Raw genomic sequence first — 14,633 nt, 5'->3', positions numbered from 1 at the left:
ATTTTTTTATCTTTCATTTCATTGAGAATGTAAATTCTAACATGCAAAAGTATAGGAACAGTCCAAAGTCACCAATCTTATTTGTTCACCTAGCAACTCTATAATGTTTTGGACGTATTGGTCCGTGGACACAGCTGATTCTCTTTCTAAAATGTCAAGTTTATAATGTCAACAATTAAAAAAATCTGAATCTTTAGAGGAAAGTGAAATAACATTTAATGTTTTGACGCTGATCTATTCTAATATCAAAACTGCAGGTGATATTTGATTGAATAGGTTCCCTCTAGGGTCCACTCCCGGTGTAGGTAATACGCTTAGATCATTTAGTAATACGATACGACAACGTGGTCGTCGTCAGTCGTTTCGTCGCGAAGGGGGTTTTATGCTGGGGCGGGCTTTGGTCTGTGCGTTTGATGCCACCAAAGATTCCACTCATTAAAATTTGTCCAACAATATTGCTACCTATTCCGCGTCTTTTATTACTTTATAATATTTCTATTAATTTATATTATTTATTAAAATATATTTTGAAAGTATGTAACGTTAAACCAAAACAAAACGCAGCAAACCACAATTTGACAAGTGATGTGACGTGACTGGCAGTCAACTGTCAAATTCTCTTGCAGTTTTCCAAGAGGCGTACATATTTTACATATTCTCAGTTAATAACTGCGAATAATCCGTGAAAATGTTAGCTTTGATCAATCGTATTCTTGATTGGATTAAAAGTTTGTTCTGGAAGGAAGAAATGGAACTCACACTCGTCGGCCTCCAGTATTCGGGGAAAACAACTTTTGTTAACGTCATTGCCGTTAGTATTGTCTGAAAACAATATTTTTTCCATTATTTTTGCAGTATACTCTTATTAAAGTGTGTATTTCGATTGTGTGTATTTGTGAGAAAGCGCTTTGGATCTATTTGGTGCCAATAGTTAAAGGATTTATTATTATTTTGTTTATAGTATCTTGCTGTTGTTTAGTGCCTATTACTCATTCAGCCGCTAAGTATTAGTGTGTTCAAATCACTTAATCATCAAGCAGATCATGAAATGGCAGTTTGTGCTTACTTCTGCACAATTATATAAGAAATTATGAGTGATTTGATCGCACTGCAGTGAAAGTTGTGTTCTTGTTTTTTTTATTTGCTGCCAAATTCTTTTTTTTTGTTCAGTATTCAAATCATTTGCTTTTGCTGTATATTGGGAGAATAATTTGTCAGTATCATGACATAAGTTATGTAGTTTGCATAAGTAGCTGTATATAATTTTTGTGGTAATAGGTTATTTGACAGGTTTGTTATAGCAAAGTCAGAAAAAAAATGAAAATAGTATTAATGTGGATGGAGTGTATGTGAATATTTTCTGATGGAAAAGAAACACTAATGTGACCAATACTGTGTACCGAGTTTCTATCAGCTTATTGTTCTAAGTAATGGTTTCAGAATAACAATATACAAATGAATGTAAAAATGCTATTCTCATGGCCTGTCCCAACTTTGATTGGCTAAAACGATAATAAATTACACACCGAAACCTTCACACCATCCATTTGTGAAAACAGTACAAAAATCCATCTGGTAGTTTATTATGTACATACAGGCAGACAGATCTGACAGGAGGACTTCTTTTTTAATATGTAAAGATTATGGTTGTACAAAACTTAGTGTCAATGACCTCTCAAAATACTCAATGTCACATTATCAACAAACATTTTTCTAGTGCACATCTGGTGCATTGACAGAAGTATCTTATCTGTGGACACACAGAGCTAATAATTAGTTTTGTCCACTTATCTCCCCAACGATTCTGCTGGAAGGCCATATTGATAACTTTTCCATATTTATTATTTATAAAACAGTGATATTTGGTTTACTTCACATATACATATACTTTTTCTTGTATACTTTGCACCACTCCCACTTTTTCAGTATCTGACTTCACCTATGATGTACTTTTATGCAATTAATTTTATTTCTATTTAGATTCTGGATCATTCACAAAAGAAATCAAAAGAATATCCTATATTACGCGTTATACAGTTAGTTATATCTTTTTCTGTATAAATATACTTAGCCAGTCATCAGTGGCGGAGAAACACAATCTCCGCTAGTAGGCAATTAAAATTTTGGTGCCCCTTAATTGGGCTAGTTGTCATTTCGGCAAGGCACTATTTAGTGAAAGGTCATGTCATTTGTTCCTTTGCACCGCAATCGAAATATACCTTTGCGAATATGTAGTATAACTTCCAAATCCTCAATTGGACAGGTTATGTGGTGAAACCTAATAGCATTTTAAATTTGTCACCCCATAAAATCTGCCACCCCAGTCTTAATTCTGGTACTGGTAAATGCACCACGCAAGTCGTTCTTTATTTGTCTAGTAATTTTAATATTTTATATAGAAAGTTGTATTGTAGGTATTTTATAATTATTTTTGGCAATAATTTCAGTCTGGGCAGTTCAGCGAAGACATGATACCTACTGTGGGATTCAACATGCGGAAAATAACTAAAGGAAATGTCACTATTAAGGTAAATTTATGTGATCTTTATGTAATCACCATACATGAATACTTACTTGTACAATGAACTTTATTTTGGTTGTGCAAGATATACATCTTATTTACAATGTTAATCTATACTTACAAAACTATATTTTGATAATGTTAGCCAGATAACTCTGGATTACTTTCAACTTCAACACAGATTGTTATTTCAAAAAACCTGATTAAGAAAATATTGATTCTTGTCTTTTTAAAAATTGGAATAATTATGACACTTCCGGAATCATCCTCCTTGACTACAAATTATATATATCTACACAATATTTTATTGAAATCAATTAAGTGGTGAAAAGTCAGAGAGAGTTGCTTTTACATTCATGAATATTAGTGTAACAATATGGATTTAGTCAAATAAGGAAAATAAATATTTACTGTAATAAACAACCTCTGTTATCACAAGCAGCAATGTTATGAAATAAGTTTTGATTAACTATATTTAATTTCGTGTGACCACATTTCATTTGTTTTAAAGTCAGAGTCAGAAACGGATAATACAACTTTTTTGCCTAATATGTCATTAACTTTAATTATGTCATTAACTTTAATTATGTCATTAACTTTAATTATGTCATTAACTTTAATTATGTCATTAACTTTAATTCAAAATTTTGAAATCCCACCATTACAAATGCTAAAATTTGTTACTCATCAGTCTAAATCTACTGGATTGATTTCGATGAAATTTATTACACGGGTAGAATATGTCATGGAATAGCAGAATATTTTTTATTCCGGAATTCCCTAGTCACAGCTAGTCCATACTAATATTATAAAGAGAAAAGATTTGTATTTTCGTTTGTAATGAATAAACTCCAAAACTACTGGGCCGAATTTGATAGAATTTGACACAGAGATAGGCGAAAACTTGTAGTGACATAGACTACATTTTTATTATGGTTTTACCCGGACCTCTAGTATTATATAAAACTCTTCCGTAGCTGATTGACGCATAGCCGGAATGGGTGAAAGGTGCTGGAAATTATTAATGTTGTATCTTTTGTGAGGAGCTCTCCTCACAAAAGATACAACATTTATAATTTAAACTGTGGAGTGAAAATACTTTATATTTTACGAAGCCGCGAGAGAAGATTTCTTTATATTTTCCTAATTTTTTTCTAAAAAAAAATACACTAATTACTTTTAGGTTTGGGATATCGGTGGCCAGCCCAGATTCCGCTCCATGTGGGAGAGGTACTGCCGAGGTGTTAACGCTATAGTGTAAGTACACGAGAATTTAAACATACATCCTTGTTACCAGTAACAATATTTAGGGCCAGCGTCTGTGACGACACACTGGGCAAATATTTGTACTATCAAATATATTGCATATATCTTCAACACACTGGGCAAATATTTGTACTATCAAATATATTGTATATATCTTGAACTGATTTACATGATCTGATGGTGCGCCCACAATCATCTCCGGATGAGGGAATTTCTCAATTTCAAGTTCAATTTAATTCTTCATTTGCGTCCTTAATGTAAATAATAGTTCTTACAAATATGTCAGTGAAACAATTTTGATGTGACGGGCGCAGTTATCGTTCACTGCACGGCCACGATTTTTCCTCACGCGTTGAATGCAACAAGATCTCTTTGACGACTCTTCGACAACAAAACTCGTGTCAAACTTAGGTACTTACCAATAGGGTGGTATTGAGTTAAGGCTGTAATAATATAGTTAAATAGTTGGTTGATTATATGGAATATAAAACAATTAACTTTATTCACATTTATTGGAAATGCAACATGCAACATGTAGCCCAAAGGGCTACGTTTTACATTGCATTAAAATTAATTAAAATCTCAAAATGTCAATTTTCCCCTTATTTTTTTATATAATCTCACGGAAACTAGAATCCTTTTTGCTTGGAATACCACAAATATGTTTGTAAAAACTTGTACAGTACAGCATTTGCATTCGTACTGTCAGATACATGGTAGACGCCGCGGACCAGGACAAGATAGAAGCGTCGCGCAACGAGCTGCACAGCTTGCTGGAGAAGCAGCAGCTGACCGGCATCCCGGTGCTGGTGCTCGGCAACAAGCGCGATCTGCCCGACGCGCTCGACGAGCATGGCCTCATTGAGAGGATGTGAGTATTCATTACAGGGTCTATGAAGCGATGGTGGTGTAATGGTTAATACGCCCGCCTGTGAAACGAAAGGTCCCAGGTTCGAATCCTACTCGTGCCACGTGAGTTTGTATAACACTCATGTGTACACCAATCCGACTCAAGTGTAGTAATTTTCAACGACCATCACTTCGCTTGCTTCCGTTGAAGAAAAACATCGTGAGGTAACCTAATTAAAGTAATTTTGAAAATAATAATGAGATGAAAAAGTTCTGGAATCGAGCGCGAATTGAATCTACGCTTCTGTGTTTATTATTTTCAAAATCATGTTTCCAAACAAATATTTAGTTGACTATATAGAAGAACAAAAAACATTTAATTTCCAGGAATCTGTCGGCCATACAAGACCGCGAAATCTGCTGTTATTCTATCTCGTGCAAAGAGAAGGACAACATTGACATCACGTTACAATGGCTCATCCAACACAGTAAGTCTGGCAGCGCGCGCTAACCGACCGATTTGAGAAGACGCTCATTTTTTATCACCGGTATGCGCTTCGACACCTCGCGTTTCTATGGGATTATTTGCACAATCTAGTGCTGGGTAGGCGTGAAGATAAAAGAAAAATGTTAACGAACTTTATGGTAGGTAGATAATAGATTTGACGGATAAAATGCTGTTTCGCTTGCTTGAATTATTGTTATGAGTCGTGATATTAGTAAAAGCGGGTACTTTGCAATTTATAGCTGTAACAGAAAGGGATGCAGGTATACAAAAGAAAGAAAAGTAGTAAGTATTTGTAAGGACTTCTCTTTTCAATTAGATACGTGCATCACTTTCTGTTGCAGCGACGGATTGCAAAGTGAGTAGGCGCCTCAAGTTCGCTACTATATGGAAATTTCTCTCTTCGTACAATTAACAAATTGATATATAATCGAAAAGTCCTAAAATATTTATTTTAGGACTTTTCAATTTTCTTTATCGATTTTCAGCTATTTATCAAAAGTTATTTTCAAAATTTTTAGAAAAGATCTTTTGATAAATAGCTGATTGAATTTGTTATTAACTAATAATAATTGGATGCTGCTTTAAAAAATTAATGGAGATCCCGTTTAGTTATTAAATACCCTTAGGCTATGACTCATTTGGGTAATGGTTTCCGCAAACTGTCGTAAATTTGAATTCAGTTTACTGCTTTTCTATCTGCGTCGAAAATCTTATACAACCATTCAAATAAAATGTTAATAAACGATATCCACTGCACGAAATTGTACTTAACATCCCATAGATATGTAAGATAATGGTGTTTTAAGTGTACTGACTAGTTTTAGGTGCGATTTATACTATACTGTTTATACCATGGTTATTTTCTATTTGTTTTCTATGTCACAAATGTTTGTAGCAATTTTTGTGTCGTTATTTCCATAAGCTGAGGGCGAAGTGCGGGTATGCATTTCACTTCTCACTATCGAATCGTTCCGAAGTGATACGCAGCGATCCAATCACATTGCGGCGTGGTTGTCGTTGCGTCACAATGGCGCATTGTGATTGGTTAGCTACGTCTCACTGCGAAGTGACTCGATGGTGAGATATAACTAACAAAGTCGCACTACGCACACTGATAATATATTGATGGGACTATTTCGAGAATTGCCGTGACACAAAGCTCTCTGCAAATAATCAAACAGTCACGTTATAGCTTCGACATGTCCTATCATGCGTATGGGTAGTTAGGTCACGTACAATGATATTTTATCTTTATTAGCCCTTTGCAAGCTCTAGGATTGATAAATTGCAAAGATATTTGGCAAATACTGCGGTGTGGGTGTAAACCCATCTCTGGATACATATTATAAAAAGAAGTGCCTGTCGAGTCTGTGTATATGAACGCAATAAACTCAAAAACTACCAGACGGATTTTTGTACGATTTTCACCAATAGATAGCGTGATCCCTGACCGAGGTAGCGTGATCCCTGACCGAGGCCGGGACCCGCTAGTCATATATATTTACATCTATAACTTCTTAGACAAAAGTTATTTTCTATACTGCAATTTTTTTTGCCGAATACAAGATTATATCTTCATTTACTTTTTGTTATCCTCTCTCCGTTTTTCCGGTTTCTTCAGTGACCGTTGTTCCGTCATTCAGCGCCTGAGCCCAGAGTCCCAGGGCTTTTTTCCCTTCCTATAGGAATTTCCAGGTTCAGGCATCCTGAACCTGCAAAATCTGCCGATAGTATAAATCGATCCTAACAAGTCACGTTTTCGTACACAAAGCTAGATTGCAAATCGTCTTAGTTGTCAATACAATTTTATACTTAGATACATCTACAATGCATATTTGGATCATATAGGAATATGTGTACTTTTATTCAATAGTTGCAACAATCTTACTTTGCTGCTCAAATACACATGCGAATGAAATTTAGATTTGTTTTCTTAAATTCCTATGTAACAATTTATTTCTCTAAATTACGTATATCGCGTTATTTAAAAAAAAATGTTTATTTACTTCTAATTTTAAAATGTGTTGATGGCGTGTGGCTATGTGAATGGAACTAAGGCGTAGTTTCTGCTATAAGCGACGTGTGTGTGTGTCCTTTGACCAATTCGTAAAAAAATCCGCTATATGTACGAACTAAACTGTGCCTTATAACACAGGCCTTGCTACAAGTTGATCAAATTTAATGTTTACCATACACTTAGAGCACGTATGTTGTATTTGTTAAGTTTATTTTCTAATATTATGGAGGAAAATGTTTAGCAAGTGTTTAAACATAGTTTGGTAGTAATGGCAAAAATGCTGACATTGTTCTTTGAATCATTCAAGATGCATATTTATGTATACAGGTTGTTACCGCGAACATGTAATTATTAAAATGTATTTTCAGGGTTCTGTGCCCAATGAGTAAAAATAACCCTATTACTAAGCTACGCTGTCCGTCTGTCACAAGGCAGTTATTAATAGACACGATTCATTCCATTATTAGACAAAGTGGTAGTGCGTTAAACGTTTTCTACTCTATATGGACAGACATATAGTAATTGGCGCCTTTGGATTTTAATTGATGATGATACCTTTTAGCAAAAAAAAAATGTATTAATATTTTTTTTTTCACTGAACAAAGGACTTTAAAGATGACATTGTTTGCCCTTAACACCATGTAGCTAATAATTAACACGAACGCCACGGAATATAAGCATTATAATGTTTCCGCATTGGCGAAGTATTGGATATCAATTCTGCTAACAATTCAATGATTTTTGAATAGTCAATTTTATTGCGTGTCGCACTGATACCAAACACAATTTTGATTTAGATTCGTAACGATTAAAATAATGTTTGATTAACAGTTTTAATGCCTAGTTCGGTTCGTAGCACGGCTTTTTAATTTCAATTCGATTATGGCTACGTTTTATTCAACTTTAAAAAATATTAGTTATAGGAATATGTCGAAACTACGCCTTTGCCTTTTAAATGTAGACCTATGTAGAGGTGTGATGTTTTCCACTATAAAATAAAATGGGATGATAGTAGTTCCATATATATGTATATATATACTTATTGCAAGCAATTTTTATTCAACGCTAGCCTATTTTTCATACAAATTACCATTAATGTACTTGTATTTGTGGCGAAATAAAGTTTTTTCTAAGGGAGACGTTTAATTTTGCTGTGAAAATTTGTTACACGTGTCCGATATAGTATAGCATGGCAGTGAGTAATTCACACTGAGTCGCGAAACCAAATTGTAATTCGTATGTTAATTTCTAGTTAGTGGTGGAATGTAAAAAAAAAAAAAGAACAATGTATATGTGATTAAAGAGCGTACGCTATTTGTCGTTGAATAGCTTGGTTATGCACAGTCTTGGATGTGGCAACATTTTTTTTTGGTACCACCTTACACATAGCTATATTTCCACGGCTCGAGCTATGGATCAAGTAGCTATTTCTGCTTAAAAAAATTTAAAAATAAATATTGTAATTGAAATGTTATGTGAAAATGTTGCTACATTCAAGCATTAATGAACAAAATGTAGTAGCTGAAAGACAAAATTAAAACGATGTTTAACATATCAATTTTCGGTCATTTATTCCAATCTGTTAAACTTAATTTAATTTTTCAGCACCTATATTTTGTCTCGATTACGTACTAACTATATTAAAATATTTAGATTCCCTGATAAATTAGCGTTTATTATTATACATAATATAATAATTATTAATATAATTATACCTATCTCATATTGTTAGCTAAACTAAATAAGATAATAATACTGCGTGAGACTTAGTTTTCATTTTTGTAATATGTATACTTGCCGTCTCTTGATTGTTTTATTTATAATTTTAGTCATGAAAATTAGGTTCACGCATTTGTCAACTGTGACAACTCAAAAAGTCACTAGGCGTGTACTAAAAGAATCCGCTTCGAGTGCACATTAAGATGATATGTAAAATAGTATTGCCAACGCGTGGTGGTCCCAGTGTCTGTTTAGTGTTTACACCGAAACAACACATAGATATCTCAAAACGCGTGGTTTCACGTTGTATATATTTTAGTAATGTATAAATATTCAAATTAATTATATAATATTTATCGCGTTTTAGAGATAATTATCATGATATAAGAAGTTAAGCTGAAGCAAATCGACCACGCTGTGTATTTAATGCTGGTAGATTAATAAAAGTAAATATGTAAAATTGTGGGTCACAAACTAGGTGGCCATGTTTTTTTTTTTTAATTTATTCATGTATTGAAAATATTTGTTTTTTTTTTAAATTAAAATTTGTAACAGCAGCTTATGGTCATTGGCGAAGCGACGGTTTGCAAAAATTGCAAAATTGTATAAGACTAAAATTTTCAACAGATTATAAGAACTAGGCCGTCATTACTACGCCATGTGAATTATGATACAGTGTAATAATTTGAGATATTTATATGTTGAAACGTGTACGTATGACAAAGGGCGGCAGCCCCAAAATATATTGATAATGGTCAACTAAAATACTTATTTAACTACTGAGTTAAAATGTAATTATAAAAAAAATAAATTTAATATGCCGTATTTTGCATCATTAATCTTATTCTCGTTTGGACACTAAAGAAATGTTACCCATTGTCATACGTACATACGTATATTTTATGGTGCGTTCATGGCTGTAAAATATTTATCTTTTTTTTTTTATAAAAACAAAAACGATATAGTTAAAAATTGTATTTTGTGTATTATTTATATCACTACGATATGTGTAAGTTCATTTGAACAGGATTTTTTTCGATTTGTGTATAGAACCGAAACGACCTTGTTTTCTATCGAACCGTGAATAACTGGTGAAGGAAAACATCGTGAGGAAACCTGCACACTATGATTGTTCTCTAGTGTGAAAAAAATTTTGGTAGCATGAGTGAAAATGAAAAAAAAATGAAAATATTTATTTATTCAATTTCTATCAAAATAATTCAAGCTAATACATTATGTTTACGCTCACATTGTAAATTACATTAAAATTGATTTATTGATTTCTTCCCTATATTTCCCACTTCACAGTTTTTTATACTACAAAATGAAAACAACTTTGGAACCAAGATTTGGTTAAACTTGTATAACGAAAAACGATTCACACTTTTGATTTAGACTTATTTGGACAATTTATTTGAGGTTTTGGTATTATTTTTGAAACTCTACTCCTTTAAAAGGAGGCTGCGTTGGGGATGTACAATATTTACCTACAGTGAAACGTATTTTATATTTTTGCTATATGACCCAGTAACGATATGAAAAAAGAAAATGCAATTTTAAATGTACACATAATTGTTAGATCCTTTTTCTATATGAATACCTATCATAAAATTAAATTGAATAATATTGAAATAACATTCTGTTTCAGGTTAATTTCCTTTAGGAGACGCTTTCGAGCCATCCATTTTCTTGATCCTCTTCGGGTTGTAAGTATCAAAACCCAAGTCTTCCACCTCATCGGATATTTCATCTAAGTCTCCTACAAGACATAGGAACTCCTCCTTGAGTTCGTTCCCTACTTTCAGCTTGCTTATTTCATCTCCGATATAATTAACTTTCGTTGATAAATCATCCATTTTCTTAATCAAAGTTTCAATAAGCTCCCGGTCTACCGGAGCAGGCTTGACACTTCTGTTGGCCGGAGTCGCAGCGTTATGCTTTTGATAAAAATCGTATTTCTTAAACTGTACCAATTCTTCTGTAGTCAACAAACCTGGTAACACCTTGTCCACATCGTTGTTCTCAATACCCGTTAAAACTTGGTTCAGTTTACTTACATATTCGTCCCTAAGAGAATCCTTTAGCTCCTTAATTAAATTGTGATCTTTGTTCCAGAAGTACTGTATAGTTTTTTGTTGAATGGCATCCCGAAGTATCTCCACCATTGTTTGGAACAAAACACTCAGTGTGGTCTCCCAATACTTTTTGGATGTCTCAGAAATTTTCCAAAGAAATAGAGTCTTTATGTAGTAACTGGCGATATATTTCATTCGGAGGACGTCGCGGAGTTTCTTAACCTAAAACAATACATATTATGATACTCTGCCCCTAGTTTTAAATCGTAAATCTAACACTACGTATATTTTCGTAATCAATGGTGATCATATTTTTAGTTTTATAGTATCTTAAAATAAAATATATTTAGACGTACCAGTCGAATAGTTTTCTTTAGGTTCTGGCATCCTTTCATCATGTCTTTCTCGAACTCTTGGAAGGAAAGCCTCCAGCAGCGATTCTGAAGGGACGCTTCTTTGACGGCTTTGTTGGGTTTGGGCACCAACAGCCAGTCTTTTATTTCACAGTTCAAGGGTTCTCTGAAAATACGTTATCTTTACAAATATAGTGGGGTGTTAGTGTTAAAGTGTTAAAGATCCGAAAGTTCGATTTCATAGTACAAAAACCGGTAAATAATTTAATCTATTTTTGCACTAAAGTTGCATTTGAGATCATTTTAACTCGCGCACCTATCAGAACTAATAAAATATTAATTTTATAATCGCTTGTATTGTCATATTTTTAGGGTTCAATGTTCGTGGTATAAATAACAACGGAATTTACTTTATCACTCTGTATTTTTGATACGTTTTGTATTCACGGCTTGTTTGTTTATGAATGCAAAAATCTGTTTCCGCAAATGATTTTCGATTCTGCGTATTTCGATATTCAAAGACGTCGTCGACTCTTGTGCTGTATCTTTCTAGACGTACACAGCGACACGTCAATAATACTTACCTGTATCCTTTCGGCCAACGGGGGTGTCTAAACCTGATCACTGGCACCAAGTCCACATCAAGAGTGAATGGATCTTTCGCCTCCTCCGCCCGTATCTTCAGCGTATACGCCGGCCCCGATTGCGTGTATTTCAACACATACGAAACGCCATTCACACACACTTTGTTCTCCATGTCGTAAAGAGCTTTTGAGACAATCCCCTGAATCCAATGTCTAAATTTATTCTGCAAGAAGTATTTCTCATCGTCACGCCAGTCGTGTGTAACTTTATGACAATTTTCCCAGTCGGGTTGTCTGACTAGGTTGTCAAAAGGATTCGTTATCTTCATTTTGACGAACCCAGGGTCTTCGTTCTCCAAGATAATGCCATTTTCTCCATGATCATAACTGATAGGCAGTCTGATCACGATGTCCATGTCGAACTCGTCAAGTTTGGATACCTTGATACCGTCGTATACGCTGCCGGCAAACATCACCTGCCGATTTTTTATATTATTTAGGACGTGAAAAGATTCACTCAGGGTCAGAAGTGTTAAAATATAACCCAAAGCTACCTTACCACTTGAATGTATATAGTTTGTAATAGATATTTTGTAATGCCAGCTCCACACTGTCGCCAAACTCAGACACATGCCGTAAGGAATGCGTGAACATTGCGTAGTTAGTATGAGTGCTTTTATTTACCGCAATGAGAAATCCTTTTTACCGAATCCGCAAAAGTATTGCAAACTGTTCGACGACAGTGTGGAGCCGGCATAACACACGTGATACGGAATTCAAGTACTTTACATAAACTTATTTTTATTATAGGCACAAATAGGCTACCTTTCATCATGTGCTTTCATCCTTGAAACGTACGCACACGCAGTGTTTGATAAATATTAAACCTTCTGTACTCGGAGTGCATTAATTAAGAGGCTACATGTAAATAATTCTTAGAGGCCTACCTGGCTGCTGTATTTTGCAAAATAGTTGCATTTTTTCTCCATTCTCTGCTTCACTTGGTCAAATACACTTTTAAATACCTCTTGCGACAGTTTAATGTCATTGTCTTTCAGAGCTATGTTGTTCTCGAAAATCTTCTCCAGATACAAATTCAAGACATTTTTCTTCTTGTTCATTGCTGACAGCTTAAAACAATAAGTGAGTGATTAGATATCTTTCGGGATCTAACTTGCGAAACATAGAATTCCTAAATGTTTTGCAATAGGTAAGTTGAATTTGCAGAATTATCGCCATGCAAAATTGAATATAATTTTGATGATACGCTTACGATACATGTGTGGTGTCTGCCCTAGATTGCACGTGGGGATGTCGAGTAAATATATTCCCTAGGCCCTAGAATATACTCCATATTCTCCCATGGAATATGAAAAGCCTTAACAGCCGATAGGCAACAGCATTCCCAAAAAGGGTTGGCGGCCGGTCTAAAAATCCGTTCTTATGTAATGGTTTGTTTTTTTATTTATTTATTCAGCAAAACAGTACCTACTATAAAGATTAAATAATCTGCCAGTTTGTCGGTAGCAGCATTATGTTGATCTTTTATTATTAATTTTTTTAGAAATGATTATATAGGTACTATACAGATAGTACATGTAGTTTAAGCTATTATAATAAGCCAGCCATTCACACAAGACATTTTCGAAAAAGTTGTTAGAATGATAGTTTTTGTTTGTTTCGGTTACTTATCGATAATATCGATAGTTGCGATACTGAAAAGTGGCTACAAATTTTAGCTACCTACAAGCCTACAAGTTTCATAAAATAGTAGATCAGTCAGCAAAAAATAGATCTAGCGAGAAAGTTGCTAGTCTCTCAGTATTACTCTTGGTGTGCGGCCTCATATTACACTACACTATTTCCTCCAGCAGCGCCCTGTTTATAGACTTATTCGGCATTCGAATTTATTTGTATTTTATTATAATGTAAGAAAATTTATGATAAATAATAAAAAAAGCAGGGGTTTTTCATACATCATACAATCGTTTTGTCTTATTTATACTGACACGAAATAATAACGTAGGGTGTCCGGCCTTTTACAAAAATGTCTGGCCAAGCCTAAGCAATGCAAGGCAAAACCCTAGTTGCACTATACATACACTACTTCAGGCTACAGACTCGCGCTTGATTGTCAACTTCAGTAGGTTGAAAGTTACTTTGCTGGTTACTTAGAATATAGAATTCTAAATTACCTATATGGCTGTTTATAAATATTATAAAGTAGGCACTTACATTGATACAATCTCTGTACAAAATTTCACTTGCTTTTTTATTTTGCCGATACGTAAACCAAGGCACAAAATTAATGATCACTAATAGAATTACATGTAAACAGATTATATCAAAATAATCTATAGATTATTTCGTTATTTAGGAATAATCAAAAAAAAGCCGAGAATTTATTTACAAAATGATAGAACACATCGTCCGTCTTCTCTTGAACATTTTTCAGATAAAAATAGAAGATAATAATGTTGTCGACACTCAGCTGAGGAAACTACTACAATTATTGCTACCAAACCAATAGCCAATAGCGCATCTCTTTTGTTTGCTAGGTTCTTAGTAAGAAAAAAATAGTAGATTGTACTTGTATTGTAGAATAAAGCTTTTCTTTCTTTCTTATTTCTTGGGGTACGTTATGTACGTACTACGTCTACTAGTCTATCAAAGATTCCACAATTTTATTTTCTACTATCTAAGTAGAAATCTACCTGACTAATATGTGGTAACACGTAATA

General features: G+C 34.0%; 2 protein-coding genes across 2 annotated transcripts; one reads left to right on the top strand and one right to left on the bottom strand.

Annotated features, from left to right (window-relative positions):
- Positions 1 to 603: 603 nt before the first annotated feature.
- On the top strand, positions 604 to 9,855 carry Arl8 (ADP ribosylation factor-like 8). Its single transcript, XM_053747158.2, has 5 exons — positions 604 to 811; positions 2,448 to 2,528; positions 3,705 to 3,778; positions 4,497 to 4,658; positions 5,024 to 9,855. Exons 1-5 carry the CDS (start codon positions 689 to 691, stop codon positions 5,145 to 5,147), a joined length of 564 nt encoding a protein of 187 aa, XP_053603133.1. The 5' UTR covers positions 604 to 688; the 3' UTR covers positions 5,148 to 9,855.
- A 203-nt stretch (positions 9,856 to 10,058) lies between these two features.
- LOC128671043 (cyclic GMP-AMP synthase-like receptor) lies at positions 10,059 to 14,376 on the bottom strand. Its single transcript, XM_053747151.2, has 5 exons — positions 14,128 to 14,376; positions 12,840 to 13,022; positions 11,893 to 12,368; positions 11,312 to 11,474; positions 10,059 to 11,177 (listed from the first exon to the last, which is right to left on the bottom strand). The coding sequence occupies exons 2-5, from the start codon at positions 13,011 to 13,013 to the stop codon at positions 10,530 to 10,532; spliced, it is 1,461 nt and encodes a 486-aa protein (XP_053603126.1). The 5' UTR covers positions 13,014 to 13,022; positions 14,128 to 14,376; the 3' UTR covers positions 10,059 to 10,529.
- Between the last annotated feature and the right edge of the window lie 257 nt (positions 14,377 to 14,633).

Source organism: Plodia interpunctella, chromosome 6 (assembly GCF_027563975.2).
Source record: "Plodia interpunctella isolate USDA-ARS_2022_Savannah chromosome 6, ilPloInte3.2, whole genome shotgun sequence".
Taxonomy (NCBI): domain Eukaryota; kingdom Metazoa; phylum Arthropoda; class Insecta; order Lepidoptera; family Pyralidae; genus Plodia; species Plodia interpunctella.
Note: the sequence above shows the minus strand (reverse complement) of the source record. Positions and strands in the feature narration are given on the sequence as shown.